General features: G+C 52.9%; 2 protein-coding genes and 1 long non-coding RNA gene across 6 annotated transcripts in view; 1 reads left to right on the forward strand and 2 right to left on the reverse strand.

Moving 5' to 3' along the window:
- Positions 1 to 22169, reverse strand: part of LOC148672263 (uncharacterized) — a 94380-nt gene that overhangs the window by 65572 nt on the left and 6639 nt on the right. The gene's annotated exons all lie outside the window — the stretch shown is intronic.
- Positions 475 to 13120, forward strand: LOC148672269 (uncharacterized). 2 transcript variants are annotated; one of them, XM_088627854.1, is made up of 7 exons: positions 475 to 810; positions 4080 to 4111; positions 4737 to 4830; positions 5619 to 5687; positions 7170 to 8188; positions 8243 to 10279; positions 10790 to 13120. In XM_088627854.1, the coding sequence occupies exons 1-7, from the start codon at positions 768 to 770 to the stop codon at positions 10856 to 10858; spliced, it is 3363 nt and encodes a 1120-aa protein (XP_088483980.1). In that variant the 5' UTR covers positions 475 to 767; the 3' UTR covers positions 10859 to 13120. The 2 variants fall into 2 exon arrangements, with proteins under 2 accessions (XP_088483980.1, XP_088483979.1); XM_088627853.1 differs by having other exon boundaries at positions 7170 to 10279.
- LOC148672270 (inositol-tetrakisphosphate 1-kinase-like) lies at positions 12592 to 22105 on the reverse strand. Of its 3 annotated transcripts, none has more exons than XM_088627874.1 (10): positions 20547 to 21385; positions 20275 to 20461; positions 19989 to 20013; positions 19287 to 19409; positions 18133 to 18445; positions 17714 to 17754; positions 15669 to 15834; positions 15341 to 15408; positions 14727 to 14889; positions 12592 to 13789 (listed from the first exon to the last, which is right to left on the reverse strand). In XM_088627874.1, exons 2-10 carry the CDS (start codon positions 20352 to 20354, stop codon positions 13707 to 13709), a joined length of 1062 nt encoding a protein of 353 aa, XP_088484000.1. In that variant the 5' UTR covers positions 20355 to 20461; positions 20547 to 21385; the 3' UTR covers positions 12592 to 13706. The 3 variants fall into 3 exon arrangements, 2 of the variants coding, with proteins under 2 accessions (XP_088484000.1, XP_088484001.1); XM_088627875.1 differs by having other exon boundaries at positions 18133 to 18231; positions 18328 to 18445; positions 20275 to 21367; XR_015935731.1 differs by lacking the exon at positions 12592 to 13789 and having other exon boundaries at positions 14842 to 14889; positions 15540 to 15834; positions 18133 to 18231; positions 18328 to 18445; positions 20275 to 22105.

Genomic DNA, 22169 nt, shown 5'->3' on the forward strand with positions numbered 1-22169 from the left:
GAACAGAACAGACCTCCTCTGGCTTCAGTGACAGGTCATGCAGCACAGGACTTAGAAACCACACGACTCCCATCGCACGCCAGAGGCACGACACGCAAGCGTGCACACTCCATGCCAAACACACACCTGTACTACAGGGATAATGTCGTTTTTTCAACAACATTCAACAAACGCATGTGTGCGAATTAGACACAATATAAGCAGTGTGATGCACGGGCAAAGCGAATGACAGCAACGCGCTGCACAGAACACACGGCCTCAGTCGACACCCAGCCCGCTAGGACCCGCTGCAGGCTGCACACCGCACGCAACGCCATAGGGAAACCACACTGGCAATAGGCACAGTCTACTTGAAAACACGTCTAGGCGTCTCGGCTCCACAGGAAGGATCGCGTTTGAACCCAGATCTTCCGCTGCCGCCCCGCTGACATCACTCGCTCGCTCGGTATATAAGCAGCGCTCGGAGCCCGCGGGAGCAGCAGGCTGCCTCCCTCGGCGAAAGAGGAAGATCCCAGACAGATCCGGAGACGACAGGCTGTGCACTAGCGAGCGCCCACCTGCCCTCGGTCCGCGACGCGACGCGACGCACTTACACCCCGCCTCTCTGCGCTCCGTCTGCCGGGGGACAGCGATCAAGCGCCCCGCTCCTCGGAACCGCCGCTCTCCTGGGTCCGGGCTGCGCTCCGCGGGAGGAGACCCGACTCCCCGATTGGCTCCCGGACGCCGGACTGACAGGGCGGGCTGGTTTCGCTGGCGGCCGGGCGAGGATGCTGCTGGGGCTGACGGCGCTGCTCTGGGCTCTCGGCGGAGGTGAGAAAGCCGGGTTTCTGTCCGTTTCGAGCAGACCCCAGCGGAGAGGAGACCTGGCCAGCAGGACTGCCTCATGCATTCCGCTAGAACTACTGCGGACGACCGTGTCGCGGCTGATCTATTAATTGATCAATTCGAAAAACAGGTGCCTCGGACATTTACTGCTCCACAGTAGGAGCCGCGTCACGGGAGACGGTCAGGGTGAAGGAGCGGGGCCAGCGGGTGCCTTTGAACTTTCTGCCTTTCATCAAGCGCTGAGAGACCGGGAGAGAGAGAGCGTTATGTAACACTCCCGGCTTTTCCGGGCTTGTGCAGCCGGCTGTGCGTGAAGGCGCTTTGAAAGCTCGTCCGTGTAACCGCAAACAATCCGGTCAGGCGAGGCGTGAATTCGGACGCGCACGCAGTACACACACTCCCCACTTGTCCCACTCTGCCGGCTCACACGCGTCTGGCGGGCGCCTGGGAGTGGGACAGCGGGAACCCAGAGGAAACCGGTCACTGGGTCTTTCAGCCCTCCGATGGAGAGGCGCTTCCAGCACGGTGTCGCACCGACGTGCTGTGATCCCCGTGGGTTCACATTCCAAGCCCGTGAAAGCTGTAAAAGGACGGCACAGTGATGCCGTAAAGCCAGGTGTGTTCACGTGTCTCACCGGGAAAATGACGAAACCTCACTTGCGATCGCCGAAAGAGAGGAGACGACCGCGACACACAACACTGTGTTTTGACCGCTGTTTTGTGCATCGTTAACACCAGCGTCCCGTGGGTTCGCGCGAGTGGAGCGGAGAATCGCCAGGCTCGACTCTCTGCCCACCCGCGCCACGGAAAACCACCCTTCTATAGGTCTGTGGTTCCGGACGGGTGTGCATCAACACTTGGTCACCCTGGACCGCTGCTTTAACGGGACTGAGCCGAGCCTTCTCGGGCCCCGCAGAATGGATTCCTCGCGTGGAACCGGTCACAGGACACGGGCGGGCATTCTCTTTCGGGAATCAGTTTAAGAGATTACCAGGCACGTTGCCTTCGCTCTTGCTTAATTTAACGGAGTAGATATCGGATTAGAGGCCGAGAGGAAGAGGCAGGACCGCCCGGCGCACATGTGCGCTACCGACCCAGGAATAACAGCCTGTATCACACATGACACTCGCAAACACCGGCCAGCCTCCGGCACCCACGCAGAGCCACAGCTCAGCACAGTCCTGGCTTGGTCCTGGAAGTCTACAAACTGACAGCCAGACACGGGCTATAGAGTGTCGGCTACTGCGAGCAAACCAGATTTCCCAACGACTCGCTGAGCACAAAATGTCGCGCTTGTGTGCGAGTGTCGCCGGTTCACTGACGACACTCTCCCGAGCCCTCACACAGCTCCCTGCGGTTTTGCGGACGGAACCGGTGGCTGGGGCTCCGTGGCCAAGCCGGCCAGTCAGAGCCAGGGCGCCAGGATTTCAGGACCTCGGACAGAGACGCGATGGCGGCAGCCGTGGACAGGGGTGGGGTTCGGGGGAATACTGTCCGAGAGAGCCGCGGAGATCCAGCACCGGGGGCCCGTGGGTTTAACAACCAGATCGGGTTGTGTACGTTTTAATTTTAGAGAGTTATGGGGGTTAAAAAAACAAAGTTTACCGCTTTGAGCTATTGTCTCCTTTTTTTTAAAGTGAAAACCGGGCATTTACGTTCTTGACCTGATCATGACAGATCTCAGCGCGCTACTGTCTCTGCTGGAGTATGAGGGCCACCCGTTGATTTTCTTCTGCACACTGAACAGACGTGCTGTTTTCTTTACTTAATCAACTTGAAACCTTATTAACCAATTCTTTAGTGTAATATCGTTTATCAAGGCTAATTCAATACCTCCATGAAAGTAGTAACGAAGGATTCCTGGCGATTTAAGTCCGTTTAGACACGTGGTGTAAATCCCAATCTTTCAATATTGGTTTACCTGACTTCACAGGAAAGGGAGATCTGTCAGAGCGATGTACAGGGAGGGAGATCTGCTGGTGGAGATCTGGGGAGAAGAGTAGAGAGAGATCCATCAGGGAGATGTACAGGCAGGGAGATCTACTGGGGGAGATCTGGGGAGAAGAGTAGAGAGAGATCCCTCTGAAAGCGGAGGGAGATCTGCTGGGGAGAACAGAGATCCCTCAGAGATGTACAGGGAGGGAGGATCTGTTGGGGAGGAGAGTAGGGAGATCCCTCTGGGAGATGTACAGGCCGGGAGATCTGTTGGAGAGGAGAGTAGAGAGATCCCTCAGGGAGATGTACAGGCCGGGAGATCTGTTGGAGAGGAGAGTAGAGAGATCCCTCAGGGAGATGTACAGGCAGGGAGATCTGTTGGAGAGGAGAGTAGAGAGATCCCTCGGGGAGATGTACAGGCAGGGAGATCTGCTGGAGAGCAGAGCAGGGAGATTGCATGTGTGAAGGGTCTATATTATACCAGGCTCTTTCCCATTGTGGGTAGTAACATTATAAAACATGATGTATTAACTTCAACAAAGAAAAATAGGAACAGCAATTAAAGAACCCAGGGGAGACAGAGAGAAACTGGGTCATTGCACATTGCGTAGTGATTCTCTTTCACACACTGCTGTGTACAAATACATTGTGAGGCACATATTTTGACATCTTTACGTATTTCCTTCAGTGTATCAGCTCAAAGCTGTGTGTGCCATGGAAGTGCTGACAGTGAAGTGATCTGCAAAAAGAAGCAAAACCTCACAGAATTGCTCTGGAGCCTTCAGGCCCAGTTGAAAGTGACACTTATTCAGAGCACCAGTTCTGCTTTGTACCACAGACATTGCTGGTTCAAGCCTGAGCTGTGTCATACTGTAACACTATAGTCCAGAGATCACTGGTCCAGTCTGTGTTAGATTGTAACCCTACAGTCCAGAGATCACTGGTCCAGTCTGTGTCATACTGTAACCCTACAGTCCAGAGATCACTGGTCCAGTCTGTGTCCTATTGTAACCCTACAGTCCAGAGATCACTGGTCCAGTCTGTGTCCTATTGTAGCCCTACAGTCCAGAGATCACTGGTCCAGTCTGTGTCATACTGTAACCCTACAGTCCAGAGATCACTGGTCCAGTCTGTGTCCTATTGTAACCCTACAGTCCAGAGATCACTGGTCAGTCTGGGCTGTGTTGTGTAGGGTGGTGAAGATGGAGACTTTGAAAAGGTGATGAATTGTGGGTCTTGTACAGGATTTAACTGACCTGCCACACTTCTCCTCCACTATGGGATCCTCCACTGCCATTAAACTATCTCTGTTTCCACAGCTGGATCCCTGCCTCTGCTGAAAGATGAAAAGGTCAGAATCTGTTTTTGCTTTTTAATGCTTTTCTTACTTCATCCAGAATACCAAAATAACCTGACAATCCCTCTCTCCCCTTCTTCATGTGTGGGTTAGAATAGTAGAAAATTGATGGCTGAAGACAGAATACCCATCTTTACAGAGGGCATGCGATCCCAGTTCATAGATAATCATATCTTACTTTACGAAGGCATGGTATATGTTATCAGTCAGGCATTCAAAAAATCAAAACATCCATAAGGTCTTGAGGTCTGTTCTTCAAGATGTCTGCAACAGTATGAATGTGGATGTTTGCCCATTATGCCTTCCAGCATGTAGGGGCAGCAACATCCTGTTGCTGTTACCATAACATTAGTTATTCATGGGACAGGGTTGTTAGCCTTGTGCCCAACCTCCAACATGGAGGACCTGGTGCCGACATGGGACACGATCTCACTACCCTGAGATTAAGTCTCATGCTCTACCAACAGGGCTAGCCAGCGCTCTCTGCAACAGTATGGTGTGTGTAAAATAGGGGCTTGTTCCCACTGTGAGGTGTGCGATGGTCCTATCCCTGCTGTGATGGGCCTGTTCCCACCATGCCGTGAGTAATGGTCCAGACCCCACTGTGCTGTCTACACAGGTGAGCCGCTGTGTGATGGAGGTGCTGTCAGACTCGCTGTCCAAAGATAGGCCTGAGCATCTGGACAGTGACTGCTCCAGGTCTCTCAAACAAGGTACTGGCATTGACACACACACACAATTAGATGACAATACCGCACACACAATCAAGCTCAAAGCCACACGCCCCTTTACAGTTACACAAATGTTCTGTATCAATGTGTGGTGTATTCGAGGACATTTGTGCACTACATATTGTCATAATGGCTTTGGGTAATGACCATTTCTGAACAGAAAGCACCAGGACTGTAGTGGGCATTGGAATTTAGGTGCAAACACAAGATCAAGGTGCAAACACAACAACAGAGTCAGACCGAAGTGGAAACTTTCCAAGGGACTTTAGACAGCCTGAGAAATACATGAGTGACGTCAGTAGATTTAGGAGCCGATGGTCTTTAAGTCACATTCTGAACTTCTTGAACAGATATTTTAATGTTTCAGCGAAAGGGCCTTGCAGCAGGAGCCAATGGCACTGCTAACTCCAGCTCCCAGCTGGCCGACTCCTGCAGGCTCCTGGTGCTCTGACGAAGGAGCCCTCCTCCAGCTCCTGTCTCCAGCAGGAGGCAGAGGGCTGGAGACCAGGCTGAGTGACATCCCAGGCTCCTGCTGCAAGGCCGTTCTGTACAGAGACTCCTGTACATTTTCATATCTGTAAATTACCTGAAAGTGGAGCATGAAGAAGTCTGCAAGAACGACAAATCGTAGCTTTGATAGCAGATATTCTCAGGGTGTCTATGAGTAATTTCACAAAGCCCCTTACAAGTAAGTGGATGATCATGGAAAGCCTTTTCTGAGACTTAAGCCCCATGTTTTTCCTCCCTGTTGTGGTTGTGCTGGGTGACAGATGAGCAGATGAAGGCACTGGAGAGACACCAGGGGCTGCTGAGAGAACTGCAGGAGCTGGCACACAGAGGTGAGTCACGCACACACAGCACCTGGGAGAGCAGTCAACAGGCAAGAGAGCAGAGCAGACCCTCTCACGCACTGTACTGAGCAGCGTGGGACAACAGAGGCTCTTGCTGGTACTTTCAACACGTTGGCGTGTCATCAGTCACAAACGTGCACGGCGTGCCCAGTTCCTTTCACAATGAATTTCCAAATTCTGTTTTTTTATTCTTCGTGTCTTGGAATGACGAGCAGTGAAGGCTCGGTAAGCTGCCAGCCGGCAAGGGGCACGTGTTGCGAGGGGCGTGACTTTCCGCCTCGCCCGTGAGTCTGGATCTTCTGGCCATGAGGAAATGGGTCAGGGTTCAAACACCTGGGGGAGCTGCCAAGCCCCCGAGCTCTTGACTGTTACAGTAGGTAACTCAGCCCTCCGCTTCCTTCCAGACTCAATTAAGTACTGTAGATCTCACTACCGTTTGTCTCCATGCTATTTTTCCATCACATCACGTGTCATCCAGGTCGGACGTCCAGGCTGTGTTTTACGGCGCCACCACTCCTGTTTGCTCTGTGCATCATGCCAGGTGTGACAGGGCTGGGGTGGCAGTCTTCTGCAGGGATACCCACAGAAATACTGGGGCTCATTCACACAGCCACAGCCTACAGCCCTCAGAAAAGGCCATTTTTCCATCTGTTGCAGGCCTGCTATGCTGCTATCATGTACAGATCAGACACTGTCTATACATTATCTTTGAGCTGGCCACAGTGCCCGTTAGCACACACTATTAGCAATCTGTAACGGTTTCAAATACATAACAAGGGTTTGGAACAGAACTTCAAACGGAAGGTGGAATATATGGGGCATATATGTATGGAAAACCCCTTGTTCTTGCTTTCATCTCTGGGTGCGTCTCAGAACATTTCAACGCATGTGACACACGTAACAGCAATAAAAAGAACAGCACAGCACATGGAGTCAGTAGAGCGAAGAGTAAAACTACTTCCTACATTAAAAGCAATAAAAGAGAGCTTTCGACCTGTCCCGTCGGTCTCTAGTGGATGTGGGCCAAGTGCACCACGTACATGTTGCTGCGCATGAGAAGGCTCTACCACCCACCAGGCATGGGCCGCTGATCCCAGGCTAGGGACTGCATTATATTCATGAATGAGGCCTATCTCACCAGAAGTGTTCAGGTGGGGAGCTGCGTCAGGATGCGTAGGCTGCAAAGGAACAAGTCAGGTTTATTCCCTGCTGAAAAGAGAAGAAAGGAAACACACCCCCGAAGAAGGCTCCACGGCCCGAACGTTGTGATTTCTTTCTTCTCTTTTCAGCACAGGAATAAACCTCTGACTTATATCTCTGTGTTCTGCTGTTTAATGCACTTGACATAGATTCTGGCCAGCAGCTGACAAGCCAGGGCGCTTGCAGACCGCGTGCTCCTTGGACCAAGGCTTTTCCTGTTTTGAGTGGTGTGGCTGGATCCATAACCCTTTCCCGTTCTGCTCCCTGCAGAGAGAGAGGAAGAGATGGGCGTCTTGGAGAAGGACCAGCACAAGAAACCTGGAGGAGACGAGCAGAAGGAGAGAGGGATGGAGATCGAGCAGAAGGAGGTGGTCTTTACAAAGATGGGGGAGGTGACAGAGGAGGCGAGGGAGGGGGAGGAGGGGGAAAAGAGAACAGGAGCAACAGGCGACTTGTCCCTGGAGGAGAGGAAGAGACGGGAGGCGAAGAAGAGCACTGGGGACATCGAAGAGACGCTGGACGAGCAGCTGAAGAGGACCGACAAGAAGAGAGAGGAGACACTGGAGGAACTTCTGGAGGAGGAGCAGAAGAAGAGGGGGAATGAGAGAAACACTGATGAAGAACTGGAGGAGGAAATAAAGAGTGGGGAAATGAAGGAGAGTGAGCTGGAGGAGTTACTGGAGGAAGTGAAGAAGAGAGGAGGAGACAGAGAGAAGGAGAGGGAGCTGGAGGAGTTACTGGAGGAGATGAAGAAGAGAGGAGGAGACAGAGAGAGGGAGAGGGAGCTGGAGGAGTTACTGGAGGAGATGAAGAAGAGAGGAGGAGACAGAGAGAGGGAGAGGGAGCTGGAGGAGTTACTGGAGGAGATGAAGAAGAGAGGAGGAGACAGAGAGAGGGAGAGGGAGCTGGAGGAGTTACTGGAGGAGATGAAGAAGAGAGGAGGAGACAGAGAGAGGGAGAGGGAGCTGGAGGAGTTACTGGAGGAAGTGAAGAAGAGAGGAGGAGAGAGGGAGAGGGAGAGGGAGCTGGAGGAGTTACTGGAGGAGTACAGGAAGAAGAGAGGGAACGAGAAAAAGAGTGATGAAGAGCTGGAGGAGTTACTGGAGGAAATGAAGAAGAGAGGAGGAGACAGAGAGAAGGAGAGGGAGCTGGAGGAGTTACTGGAGGAGATGAAGAAGAGAGGAGGAGACAGAGAGAGGGAGAGGGAGCTGGAGGAGTTACTGGAGGAGATGAAGAAGAGAGGAGGAGACAGAGAGAGGGAGAGGGAACTGGAGGAGTTACTGGAGGAAGTGAAGAAGAGAGGAGGAGAGAGGGAGAGGGAGCTGGAGGAGTTACTGGAGGAGTACAGGAAGAAGAGAGGGAACGAGAAAAAGAGTGACGAAGAGCTGGAGGAGTTACTGGAGGAAATGAAGAAGAGAGGAGGAGACAGAGAGAAGGAGAGGGAGCTGGAGGAGTTACTGGAGGAGATGAAGAAGAGAGGAGGAGACAGAGAGAGGGAGAGGGAGCTGGAGGAGTTACTGGAGGAGATGAAGAAGAGAGGAGGAGACAGAGAGAAGGAGAGGGAACTGGAGGAGTTACTGGAGGAGATGAAGAAGAGAGGAGGAGACAGAGAGAGGGAGAGGGAGCTGGAGGAGTTACTGGAGGAGAACAGGAAGAAGAGAGGAGGAGACAGAGAGAGGGAGAGGGAGCTGGAGGAGTTACTGGAGGAAGTGAAGAAGAGAGGAGGAGACAGAGAGAAGGAGAGGGAGCTGGAGGAGTTACTGGAGGAGATGAAGAAGAGAGGAGGAGACAGAGAGAGGGAGAGGGAGCTGGAGGAGTTACTGGAGGAGATGAAGAAGAGAGGAGGAGACAGAGAGAGGGAGAGGGAGCTGGAGGAGTTACTGGAGGAGATGAAGAAGAGAGGAGGAGACAGAGAGAGGGAGAGGGAGCTGGAGGAGTTACTGGAGGAGAACAGGAAGAAGAGAGGAGGAGACAGAGAGAGGGAGAGGGAGCTGGAGGAGTTACTGGAGGAGAACAGGAAGAAGAGAGGAGGAGACAGAGAGAGGGAGAGGGAGCTGGAGGAGTTACTGGAGGAGATGAAGAAGAGAGGAGGAGACAGAGAGAGGGAGAGGGAGCTGGAGGAGTTACTGGAGGAGATGAAGAAGAGAGGAGGAGACAGAGAGAGGGAGAGGGAGCTGGAGGAGTTACTGGAGGAGATGAAGAAGAGAGGAGGAGACAGAGAGAGGGAGAGGGAGCTGGAGGAGTTACTGGAGGAGATGAAGAAGAGAGGAGGAGACAGAGAGAGGGAGAGGGAACTGGAGGAGTTACTGGAGGAGAACAGGAAGAAGAGAGGAGGAGACAGAGAGAGGGAGAGGGAGCTGGAGGAGTTACTGGAGGAGAACAGGAAGAAGAGAGGAGGAGACAGAGAGAAGGAGAGGGAGCTGGAGGAGTTACTGGAGGAAGTGAAGAAGAGAGGAGGAGACAGAGAGAAGGAGAGGGAGCTGGAGGAGTTACTGGAGGAGATGAAGAAGAGAGGAGGAGACAGAGAGAGGGAGAGGGAGCTGGAGGAGTTACTGGAGGAAGTGAAGAAGAGAGGAGGAGACAGAGAGAGGGAGAGGGAGCTGGAGGAGTTACTGGAGGAAGTGAAGAAGAGAGGAGGAGACAGAGAGAGGGAGAGGGAACTGGAGGAGTTACTGGAGGAGATGAAGAAGAGAGGAGGAGAGAGGGAGAGGGAGAGGGAGCTGGAGGAGTTACTGGAGGAGAACAGGAAGAAGAGAGGAGGAGACGGAGAGAGGGAGAGGGAGCTGGAGGAGTTACTGGAGGAAGTGAAGAAGAGAGGAGGAGACGGAGAGAAGGAGAGGGAGCTGGAGGAGTTACTGGAGGAGTACAGGAAGAAGAGAGGGAACGAGAAAAAGAGTGACGAAGAGCTGGAGGAGCTGCTAGACGAGTACAGGAAGAAGAGAGGGAACGAGAAAAAGAGTGACGAAGAGCTGGAGGAGCTGCTAGACGAGTACAGGAAGAAGAGAGGGAACGAGAAAAAGAGTGACGAAGAGCTGGAGGAGCTGCTAGACGAGTACAGGAAGAAAAGAGGGAACGAGAAAAAGAGTGACGAAGAGCTGGAGGAGTACAGGAAGAAGAGAGGGAACGAGAAAGACCTAGAGGAGACAGACAGAAAGAGAGGGACCACGAAAGAGGAGGAGGAAGCACTCAAGGAGCTGCTGGAGGAGACGAGACAGAAGAAAGCCAGAGAAGAGGGGGAAGGAGAGAGGGAGATGAGGGAGCCCCAGCAGAAGCGAGTGATGGAGAAAGCCAGCGACGAGGAGAGCAGGCAGTTTGAGGTGCTGAGAGAGGAGTCGGGACGGGAGCAGAGGAGGGAGGCAGCTGGGCGATCCCGGGCTCAGGTGGGTGTCCGTCTCTCCGTGCGTCCCGTTAAACCCCAGCCCCGCTGCCATGACCGAGGAGCGAGCTCAAAGCGCTCCTTCCTCACCGCACTGCTGGTGGCTCGACGATCAGCTCCAGGCAGAAGGCTGCACTTTGTTATATCTGTGATCTGTTAAATTACACATTCCTGGGTGCTTTTCTGGGTTAAACTAGTGCAGATTTGCCCTCTGGGTCTGGTCTTATATGCAGCCAGTCTGTGAAACCCTGCTCCAGCAGGGACATGTTTCTTGAGCTCCTCAGTGGCTCGGCCACTCAAGATGCTCGTTCGTAATGCAGGTTGAACTTCACGGCGCAGTTCTTAGTACAATACTGCACCTTTCATTTTATTCTTTTGAGTACGCTACTCATAGAGTGCTGGGATGGGTCAGGAGTGACCAGCACTAGGGCTCTGGCTGTCCATCTCTCCTGCACTGGCACGACGGCTGCAGGAGGTGGCATTAATACGGGTGTCGACCTGTGTGTGGTAACAGGAGCTGTCGGAGATCGAGACGGAGCTGCGCAGGGTGGCGGCGGAGCTGGGAGAGCTGAGGAAGGGCTGACTGAACCGCAGCGCCCGGACGGACGCCAATACACACGCACACACACACACACACACACACACACACACCGATGCACACTCTCCCTTATCACACAGGCAAACTCCACTGCTCTCCTCTAACACCGAGCATCTCAACCCTGTCACAAAAACATACACCAATACTGAAGCACAGCGCAGTGACACACCAGCACACTAATACCAATATGCCAAACAGGTTAATGCACACTTTAACCGACACAAACCAATGTACACTGACACACAGATGCATGAACATAGACACACATCCCTGACCATCTTCCCTGTACCTGGAACTCAGTCCGTCAATGTATGAACTCCAGTTATGCAGTGTGTTTTCTTGCTGTTGTGTCTTGTGATGCGGATGCTGACGATGCCGAATGCGTGCTGTTCCTGGGGTGTGGGGTGAGAGTAGTCTCTGGCTGAGCACTGTTATCCAGACTGTTAGGGGAGAGGGTGCCGTCACCCCTCCCCCTCTCGTCTCCGCGCTGTTCAACCACCAGTCAGACAAGGCGGCCAGGCCTGGACGGGGGGGAACCATGCAGACACGGATCAGGGGTTCTGGGGACAAACCCTCCAGGCTGTACGCACAGGTAACAAACCCCTGCTTTACCAGAACCCATCATTGGCTATTTCTCCCTCTCCATCATCCCCCCCCCTGAGGCTCTCGGCTCAATCCAGCCTGCGGGACGGCCTTCCAGCCAGGCCCCCCCACAGAAGCTCCTGAGCGTCGGTGCGGACCGTGGTCATCACTTTCCGATGCACGGCAACACACTTTTACCTCCCGGATCGAATCCGCGGAGGATCCGACAGAGCACGGGCAGGGGCCTGGAGAGGGCCAGGGCGAGGGAGAAGGAAAGCCCCTCGCCCGCCAGGCCCGCCTGGGATTGGCGCTCTCAGACCTGCTCCTGCGGGTGGAAAGGCACAGCCTGGTCTTTCACAGTTCAGCCGAAATGTGCTGTCGTTACTTTACACACACGCCGATGCCTGGCGCCAAAAGGCTCATGCGGACTCTCTTTTAGAAAACATTACAGTGGTATTTCATTTATATCAATTAAAAAAATGCAGACAGGCACTATTGGAGGCAGTTTAAAAAAGGCAGTAAGCGTTTAAAAACGTAGCAATAACGGCTTTGCCTTCAAGTAAAATTAAAATGTTAAAAAAACAGCCTGTTACAATTGCCTGGCAGTATGTCAAGTAGGTGATCTTAAGTGGTAACAACAGTGTATTAAAACATCATTTTAAATGAGCGAAAAAAGTCTAAATCCAGTCCAGCTCGTCCTCCCATTTTCTATAGGACTACTGAGACCATGAGCCGGTGGGGTGTGATGTTCAAGAGACAGGAGGTCACACACAAAGCGAGATGCGTCCTTACACAGTTCGTCGGTCAGTCGCACTGAGGTGACGTACCAGACTGTGGCGTCTACAGTCACTGTCCATGGGAACATGCGAGTACAGGGACTGAATTTCACTGCCTCTTACAGCCAGGTAAAAGGGCCAGCTAACAGGACAATCACGCTGCACGGTGCATTATAAGGAAGTTCCAAGGACAGGGCAGGGGGCCCCTTTAGTTCATGGATAGGGTTGACAATCGTTCCGCCCAGGCCTCTGTTCACACACAGGGAGGAAATATTAGAGCAGCTCTTTCATTTGAGGGAAATAAATGCTCTTGACCTCACAAAACCTGCATAAACTACTTTAAATAAAAATAGACCGTGATTTTAATAATTAGGGATATTTATTTTTTTAGATGTTATAGACCTGGAACATTTCCCCTTTTTCATAAAAAAAGATTCACGGGATTCCATAAATACTGGTCATATTTTGCATTTCCTAAAGGTTACTTTATCTTCCAGTACAGCCACATCAGAATGCCTCAGACTCCTACATGAAATAGCTCGTCTGTATGGTGGGATCGTCTGGTTTGCTAGCAGGAGGGAGCTCACAGAGGGAGGCAAAGGTGTGTGTGTGTGTGTGTGTGTGTGTGTGTGTGTGTGTGTGTGTGTGTGTGTGTGTGTGTGTGTGTGTGTGTGTGTGTGTTCGACACTGACAGCCACCGCCCCTCCCAATGGCAAAACCCCCTCCGCAGGAGCGCAGGAGGAGAGGACTGGGAGGTCCTGGTGGGGAGGGGGGCACGAGATGCACCCGCAGCTGGGAGCTGCCTGCTGCTGGCCGATCAAGAGTCCTACGCCTTGCCTGCTGTGTACGCTGCTTTGTCAATCAATAAAAGCACAGTTAGAAAACAAAACTGCGCCGTCTGTCTGTTTTGCAGAGCGTCCTTCATTGGGGGACAGGGCAGCAAAAACCTACACAGCTAGTCTGACAGTTTCAAAGAATGATTCCAGTTTGGTTAAACGGCCTTTTTTTTTACCTGAGATGATTTCATGATAACAACATTTCAAAGGCAATTCAATGATAACATACAGTAAGTGGCCGGATCTCCTCTATGGAATTGCAATTCTCTACAAAGTCCTTGCGTTTTGCAACTGCCTACAGCGAGCAGTAAAGCAATGAGGAAACTACTGTAGCAGGGAACATGGAAGACTAGTACAGTCATGGGGAGAACAGGAAAGCACTTGGGAGGTTAGCAAAGCACCGGAAAGACTAGCACAGCACTGCAGAGACACTAGAGCCTGTTAGAGCACTCCAACGTGAAACACAACAAAATGTGCCCAAGCAAGCTTGACCTCTTCTGCTGTGAAAAAAGTTCCATCATCAGATATGGAGCTGCAAGGCTGGAACTGCTGCCGGGTCGAAGGGGGGACGCCAAGGGTCCTGTTTGGCCAAGGAGGATGCAGCACAGCTGGGGTGGCTGCCCAGGCGAGTCCCTGGCCTCATAGGCCGCTGCCCGTGCTCCCCAGCACAGCCTCAATGTGGCCGAGAAGAGCTGAGAAAAACTGAGGAACTCCTTCATAGCCTGAAGGGAGAGAGACACGGCTGTTCACTGCGTGAGTCCCCTGCTGTCACCATGCTACAGTGCACTGTTGTTATGCTGTACCACAGTCTACCTGCCCTATGAGACACTGTCAGTGTGCTGTACCACAGTCTCACTGCCCTATGAGACACTGTCAGTGTGCTGTACCACAGTCTCACTGCCCTATGAGACACTGTCAGTGTGCTGTACCCCTCTATCACTGTGCTGTACCACAGTGTCACTGCCCTATGAGACACTGTCAGTGTGCTGTACTACAGTCTCACTGCCCTATGAGACACTGTCAGTGTGCTGTACCCCTCTGTCACTGTGCTGTACCACAGTCTCACTGCCCTATGAGACACTGTCAGTGTGCTGTACTACAGTCTCACTGCCCTATGAGACACTGTCAGTGTGCTGTACCCCTCTGTCACTGTGCTGTACCACAGTCTAACTGCCCTATGAGACACTGTCAGTGTGCTGTACCACAGTCTCACTGCCCTATGAGACACTGTCAGTGTGCTGTACCCCTCTATCACTGTGCTGTACCACAGTGTCACTGCCCTATGAGACACTGTCAGTGTGCTGTACTACAGTCTCACTGCCCTATGAGACACTGTCAGTGCGCTGTACCCCTCTGTCACTGTGCTGTACCACAGTCTCACTGCCCTATGAGACACTGTCAGTGTGCTGTACCACTCTGTCACTGTGCTGTACCACAGTCTCACTGCCCTATGAGACACCGTCAGTGTGCTGTACCACTCTGTCACTGTGCTGTACCACAGTCTCACTGCCCTATGAGACACCGTCAGTGTGCTGTACCACTCTGTCACTATGCTATATCTCGTCACAATTCTGCTTCACTACACTGAATTGAATCCTGCATTGTTACCATGTTTCACTGGATTAATATGAATGTGGAACAAGCAGATAAGAGACTGACTGGGGAAGATGTTGATGTCAATGACGGTGAGCCTCTCCGTCTCGTTATTCACTATCACGTCTACTCCAAACAGGGACATGCCCAGCTCCGCCCTCAGCTCTGTCACCATTGCGCTGATGACCTCATCGCTGGGGGGGCGAGGCAGGGCAGTCCCTTCATCCAGCTGTGGGAGAGAAAGACAGAGAGTTATACAATGAAAATTAGCAACTTGTTCTGTGAGACTGTGAGAGTAGAAGGCAGGGATTCAACAGTTTCAACATTTCTGATGTTCCCATCTACTGCAGGAGCTCAGCTTTCTGCCTCAAACGGTATCTGGGCTGGCCTTAATCACACAGCTTCTGCTTAGACCTTGGGGTACCCATCACTATTCAGGCCTCCTCATTCCAAAAACAGGACAAGGATTAGGAAGAGGGAGTAAGATGAGTCTGGTGCACATTAATGCCTTCAGTGTATCAGTCAGTGTATTGGTGTGTTACTATATCTTTGTGCGCTGTGTCAGTGTCTCAGTGTGTCAGTGTATTAAACGTGTAAGAATGACAGGGTGTTACACTATATCAGTGTGTCCGTTAGTCAGTGTCGGTGCATCAATACAAGCAGTGCCTGACCAGACTCACCGCAGTGAGGTGAGAACTGGACTCTGGCTTGGAGACCTCATGGCTGTTGAAGAAGATAGTCTTCCTGTCTGGAGACAAAGAACGCAGCACCATCACATGGACTCTAGCCCTGAGCCCATCTCAAAGCCCTCAAATAAGCTTGACCTGAAATGCAATTCTGACCTGCACTGTAACCTCTACCCCTAACCCTGAGTCTCACCCTAACATTGACTGTGACCCACTCCTGTGGTCTGCTCCTCTCTGCTGGTTGTGTGGGGTGTTTGGAGCAGTCGGTGGACAGCACAGCGTCTGAGCTTGTGCTTCCTGGTCCTGTCCCCCTGAGACTGACCGCAAGGCCCCATGGGGAAGTTCTTGAGGGATGGCCTCTCCACGGTGAAGTGCGACTGTCCCACCACAAACACCTTGTGCAGCACGGCGCCGTGGTTGACGAAGCTCTGCAGCACGCAGGGCGGGCGGGCGTCACACAGGCCGTCCTCCCCGAAGATCAGGGCCATCTGTGGGGCGAGACACCTGCACTGTGAACGTCTCCAGTGAGAGGCCGAGTGGATGGCAGTAAACCCAGCCAAGCAGGGTGCTCCTCCACCGCTGCTGGAGTGAAGGTGCAGCACAGAAAACATCAAAGACCAGACAGAAGGAGGTCAGGGCAAAAGAACCAACACCTTTATTGATTTAAAATGCAGCAGAAGATCTGATGTTCTGACCGGAAATCCGATTGTCCTCTGTGAACGGTGAAATATCGCGTCTCTGGCTGTGCTTGACACAATGAAGGTTTCACAGTCTCCCCTCCCGGGTGAGTGTCGTGTTGTCTTTCACCCGTCAAGGGTGGTAAAGCTCAGTGGCTTTGCGGCCAAGCACAGTGAAACACGAAGAGGTGTGGAAAAAACGTGACACACAAGTTCGAGATACAAGCAGGAAAAAGCAGGTGAAGCAGAAAAAAAGTGTCAAGTGGATCACACACAATTTCAACAGGTTTAAACAAAAATGTACCTGCTCACTTAAATTGCATGGCTCTAAGTGACAGTTTCCTGCAGCGCCCTCAGTTCACATTGTCAACAGCCCCTCTGGATTCCGGGTGCCTCTGTGCCACCTCCCTCGCCTCGTGACTTCTTCCTTCAGCTCCTTCAGGTTTGCAGGGATGCAATGGGCCACCACGCTGTTCGGTGCCGCTCGGGCTGTTCCCCCGGGAACGCCGGCTCGCGCGGCCCAGCCGTCACGGCAACTGGCCGATTCCCCGCCCGGGCTGCCGGTACCGTCGGTTGCCACGGCGACGGGTTCGGGGAGGTGATCCACGCTAGGAGCGCATAATCAGGCCGATACTTGCCTTTTTCCCAGCAGTGACAAAAACGTCCCTTGCTCAGCCACCGGACTTGCCTCGCACCCTGGTTTCCTCCTAGTGCTCCCTGGCCGTGTTCGCCCCCGGCTTTGGCTCGCTCGTGTTCCGCCTTCCATCCCGGATCGTCCCGAGCTTACGCCTGCTCTTCCGTGCCCTGACCCCGCCTGGCCGACCTCGTCTTGGACCGACCTCCGTGCAAAGAGCCCTGCCTGTTTTTCCGACTCTTCTCCGGATGATCCCTGGTGCTCGGCTCCGTCTCTCCCGCCCTCGGCCCCTGCCTGTCCGACCGCGTATCCGGATCGCCTGGGCAGCCGGCATTCCGCTCCCGCCGGCTTCCCACAGAGCCTGCTCCCGGATTTCATCTCCGGTCTCCTGGCCGGTGCAGTGGATCTTCCACCTCCGAGGTTAGTTTACAAGGACGGGCCGTCCAGAGAGCAGAATAAACTCCATGTCTACTCGGCTCTGACATGACGGCTTTTCATAATCCAGACACAACCCCAGCGGACCTCTTGAGTTCCCATAGATGCCACGAAGAAGGTCCGAATATAAAAGAGTAAACACGCTATAGGAATGTTTTAAAGACCAATCGACGAATTCTCAAGCCCTGCTGTCCAGGAATGCTACAAATTTGCTCAGTCAGCTAAACCCATTGCTGTCAGAGTCACAGACTCCCAGAAGAGGCGTGCTGCCTGCTTCCCTAACTGAACCCCACAGTCCGACATTCCCTTCAGACCAGGTAACAGTGTGAATGCTCTCATTTGCACAGACACTGCAGCGACAACACGTTTCTTGCAGTACTGCGATCACAACTGAGCCCAGTGTTGTGTCTGAGGTCTTATTCATTCTTTTTGACACAGCTTCCATCACGGGTGAGCACAGCAAGCCAGACCGAGGCATGGTGAAAGAGAAGCCACAAACACATGTGAAACAAACACATCCGCTGCCTCGATGAAAGCAGAGGCGCCAAGGGACAGGTGAGCAGACAGGCAGAGTGGCAGATTCCCAGCCAGACAGCCAGACCGACAGCATGAGACACTCACTTCATGAGAACGCGATCCGTGAGCCACTCTCGTTTTGGAAACTGGGAGCCACAGAAAGAAAGGGATGGTGGGAGATGAGAGAAAAGAAAAGAGGATAACTATCTGAACCGGAAAAAAAAACGTGTTAACCTCACTCCATCAGCTCACAGCAGTGGCCTTCAACACCACTAAGTCGGTCCCCTGTCGCAGTGCCCGTCTTCTGTTTGGAAGCTGATGTGTGTGAGAAAAAGCACGCCGTGCTCAGTGTTTAAACAGTGCGAATGGGAATTGTGAATTCGAGGATAGTGCAATGTGAATGGGGGTTGTAAATGTGTGAGTTCCACGTCAGCGCAGGCTAGCTGTGGATGGCGAGTCTGGTGTGAATTCGGTGTCAGCACAGAGCGGACGCACTTAGCAAGACCTGAACCCTACACACTTACTCAGAGGGTAGCTGAGTTGTTGCTTGGCAACAGCATCCCTGATTTCCCTCTGGTCCGCAGTGCTGATCTCCAGGTAGGGGGGGCTGCCGATACGGGGGTCTGTGAGGAAGAACAGACAGCACTCAGTGAGGGCCCCCTCCCTCATTCCCTCCCGTCTCCTCCAGAGAGAGGTCCGGACCACGGAAGGGTCCATACCGGCCATGACGTCGTGCAGCCGGTTCATGATGTGGTAGGAGACGAAGCGGTCAAGGAGCTGCCTCATGGCTGGAAGAGGGTCCAGCAGCACTGTGAGGGGGTGCGCAGCGACATGCTTCTGAAATACACAGACGCGGACACACACACACACAGAGGCTGAGACGGCCTGATTCGGGAAACTGGAAAGGCAATCCGACCATCTGGCTCATCGAAGCAACTGACGACCACCAGGCAGAGCTGTGGTGTGTACAGGAAGCAGGACCTCTCCAGACAGGAAGACGCCCACACTTCTGCTGGCTGGAACATGGGAAGGGGAAGTCTGCCTGGGGAGACGAGCGACCGCTGCCCTATCCCCCTGCAGCTCACCGCTGGCAGCCCCACTGGAGCTCCGCAGGTGTGAGGCTGGACAGTACCTGCAGGGGAGACCTCCTGGGAAAAACTAAGCTTGCTGCTGGAAGAGGTGTTAGTGGGGCCAGTAGAGGGCGCTCACCCTGCGCTCTACAGTATGTGGACCCTAATGCCCCAGTATAGTGACGGGGACACTGTACTGTAAAAAGGTGCCGTCCTTTGGATGAGATTTAAAACATGACTCTGTGCTCATTAAAAATCCCAGGGCGTTTCTCATAAAGAGTAGGAGTGTTACCCCGGCGTCCTGGCCAAATCTCCCCCTGGCCTTTACCAATCATGGCCTCCTAATAATCCCCCTCTCTGAACTGGCTTCATCACTCTGCTCTCCTCCCACTGAGAGCTGCTGTGTGGGGAGAGTACTGGCGCACTATGGCTGCTGTTGCATCAGCCAGGGGCTCCACATTGGTGGCGGTAGTGGGATTCCCCATTAATGGTAAAGCGCTTTGAGTGGAGTGTCTCGAAAAGCGCTATATAAGTGTACGATTATTATTCATTATCATTAACGAGCACCAGAGCTACAGGCTGGTGGGCTACAGCCATGTCTGGTTTACCTCAAAGTTCGCCAGGAGCTCCTGCGACTGGCTGCTGTGCTCTGCCTCCACGATGACGTCCGACAGCTTGTGCACAATGATGCTGAAGGGTCCCTGCAGGTCCAGGGGCTGGCTCAGGTCTATCTGTAACCCATATCGAGACTTAGCCGACACGCCTACCCAAGCCCACCTGCACTCAAATCAACTACTGACATGTACAATTTAGTCTAATGCAAAATGTCCAGTTTACTTTATGACATCTACGTAAAATGCCAGACTTGGGGATTGGCTTTATCTCACTGCAACTCCTCCTCCTCCTCCTACTGCTACTGTTTCTATTGCTACAGCTACCGCAGCACAAAACGTATTGCTCCGATCTCAGAGGTCAGTGATCTCAGCGCAGGCCAGTGGCCGCCTGGCCCTGACAGAGAGACAGAAGGAGGGGGGGGGGGGCTGACTCAAGAGAGGGCGCAGGCTGACAGAGCCAGCTGGTGTCTCTGAACCTCCGGCGGCGCGCCTGTGTGTCTGAGGTGTGCCCGGAGCCTCAAGGCCGGTGTGTGCACGGAATTCTGCGCGGCCTGCTTTTCCCACACAAGGTTCAGCCCCATTCGAGCTCCCAGCACTCCCAGCAGGGGTCGTGGAGGCGATGGAGATCCGAGGTGACCCGATCAGACTGAACTGCACAGCGCCTTGGACTCCAGGAAACGAGATGCAGCAGCTCACCTCCACTACTTCGATACCCCGGGTCCTGAAGAGGCAGGCAGAGAGGAAAACAGGGAATGGACACGGACACAGGGAGAGAGACAGTTAAATGCCTGATTTGAGCAGAGGAGGAAGGATTTGGGATTATTTTTCAAAAGCAGTAACACAGAAAAAAACACGTCTTAGCAGTACCCGGCGTAAGACTTCTCTAAAACGAGGATAAAATCAAACTCGTAACGACTGAAAGAAAGGAGAATACAGGCTATCGTTCTCAAACTGAGAGCGCGCTGTGACTGCCGCTACTCACTGACACAGCTCGGCGAACGCCGCCAGATTCATCCTCTTCCTCTTCTTGTCGCTCAGACAGAACCCCACTCTCCGGTTCATGACGAAGACCTGGACGGAGAGCGCTCAGAAACACACAGACGAGTGCTCCACAGCCGCTCGGACCTGCGCTCTGGGCCGGCGGAAGCTCAGTCCTGACGCTCGCCTACCTGCAGGGAGGGGGGTTTCGTGAGGGGGGGGTGGGGGGTGAAACTGATCCCATCTTGGCTCTGCGGCACGGCGCCTCCTTATTACCGACAAATGAGCTTCCCGGGCCCAACGTGAGAGCCGTCTGCCCGTGAGTCGGAGACCGCGGAGCTTCGACAGCCTGCACGCTGGATGGAAAGCCGGTACTTCTCCCATACTCCACAACGGGCGAAGCCCCTGTTTCCTCCAGTCTTCCTCACTTTTACAGACCGCTCTTCCGCCGAAGTTACACAAGCTTTCGAGGCGCGGAAAGAAGACCGGCAGGTGTCCGTGAGAAGCCGTAAATAAGGCTTTGAAACGTGTTAACCGCTGCTCGCCTTTTGCGATGAAACTGCAAGAAGTCTTCTGCAGACATCCCGTGTCGGGAGGGATCCACAGTCACGGACACGCTGCCGAGCGAGCGGGAATGTCGTCTGCTCGCAAGATCCGCACAAACCACGCGCTGCAGCTCGCGGGACAGCCGGCACGTCCTCGAGCTCGGCGCGCCCCCTCGCGGGCACTTCGCCCCCCGAGCTGACTCTCGACAGCAGAGGAGTAGAGGACTTTATTGCCATAATACTGTACGTGTACTTTGGGATTCGTATTCACCCTGATCGCTCGGGACATACAGAGCACAGCAGACAACCCCACACAATGCAGACAGTACACGACAAACAGAATAAATCAGAACAACAGAACAGAGAAGTATGTTGTTAAGAATTAATACAAATAATAATTGCTTACACTTATATAGCGCTTTTCTGGACAGTCCGCTCAAAGCGCTTTACAGTAATGGGGATCCCCTCCACCACCACCAGTGTGTACCCCCACCTGGATGATGCGACAGCAGCCATAGTGCGCCAGTACTCTCCCCCCACACCAGCTCTCAGTGTGAGGAGAGCAGAGTGATGAAGCCAGTTCAGAGATGAGGGGTTATTAGGAGGCCATGATTGGTAAAGTCCAGGGGGAAATTTGGCCAGGACACCGGGGTTACACCCCTACTCTTTTCGAGAAACGCCCTGGGATTTTTAATGACCACAGAGTCAGGACCTCGGTTTCACGTCTCATTCAAATGACGACGCCTTTTTACAGTATAGTGTCCCCATCATTATACTGGGGCATTAGGATCCACAGAACAGAGGGTGAGCGTCCCCTACTGGTCCCACTAACACCTCTTAATAATAATAATAATAATAATAATAATAATAATAATAATAATAATAATTGCTTACACTTATATAGTGCTTTTCTGGACACTCCACTCAAAGCGCTTTACAGTAATGGGGATCCCCTCCACCACCACCAGTGTGTACCCCCACCTGGATGATGCGACAGCAGCCATAGTGCGCCAGTACTCTCCCCCCACACCAGCTCTCAGTGTGAGGAGAGCAGAGTGATGAAGCCAGTTCAGAGATGAGGGGTTATTAGGAGGCCATGACTGGTAAAGTCCAGGGGGAAATTTGGCCAGGACACCAGGGTAACACCCCTACTCTTTTCGAGAAACGCCATGGGGTTTTTAATGACCACAGAGAGTCAGGACCTCGGTTTCACGTCTCATTCAAATGACGACGCCTTTTTACAGTATAGTGTCCCCATCACTATACTGGGGCATTAGGATCCACAGAACAGAGGGTGAGCGTCCCCTACTGGTCCCACTAACACCTCTTAATAATAATAATAATAATAATAATA

This window comes from Lepisosteus platostomus, chromosome 4 (assembly GCF_059453375.1).
Source record: "Lepisosteus platostomus isolate fLepPlt1 chromosome 4, fLepPlt1.hap1, whole genome shotgun sequence".
Lineage (NCBI taxonomy): Eukaryota > Metazoa > Chordata > Actinopteri > Semionotiformes > Lepisosteidae > Lepisosteus > Lepisosteus platostomus.

What these genes read in the sequence shown, in the direction of transcription:
- LOC148672270 (XM_088627874.1), bottom strand. Translation starts at nt 20,354, where the DNA reads ATGAACCGGAGAGTGGGGTTCTGTCTGAGCGACAAGAAGAGGAAGAGG. An exon ending in CCAGTTCTCACCTCACTGCG is followed by an intron (nt 14,890 to 15,340) that starts GTGAGTCTGGTC and finishes TCTCTCCCACAG; the next exon opens with CTGGATGAAGGGACTGCCCT. An exon ending in TGACATCAACATCTTCCCCA is followed by an intron (nt 13,790 to 14,726) that starts GTCAGTCTCTTA and finishes CTCTCCCTTCAG; the next exon opens with GCTATGAAGGAGTTCCTCAG.
- LOC148672269 (XM_088627853.1), top strand. Translation starts at nt 768, where the DNA reads ATGCTGCTGGGGCTGACGGCGCTGCTCTGGGCTCTCGGCGGAG. An exon ending in GCTCTGGGCTCTCGGCGGAG is followed by an intron (nt 811 to 4,079) that starts GTGAGAAAGCCG and finishes CTGTTTCCACAG; the next exon opens with CTGGATCCCTGCCTCTGCTG. An exon ending in CTGGGCGATCCCGGGCTCAG is followed by an intron (nt 10,280 to 10,789) that starts GTGGGTGTCCGT and finishes GTGTGGTAACAG; the next exon opens with GAGCTGTCGGAGATCGAGAC.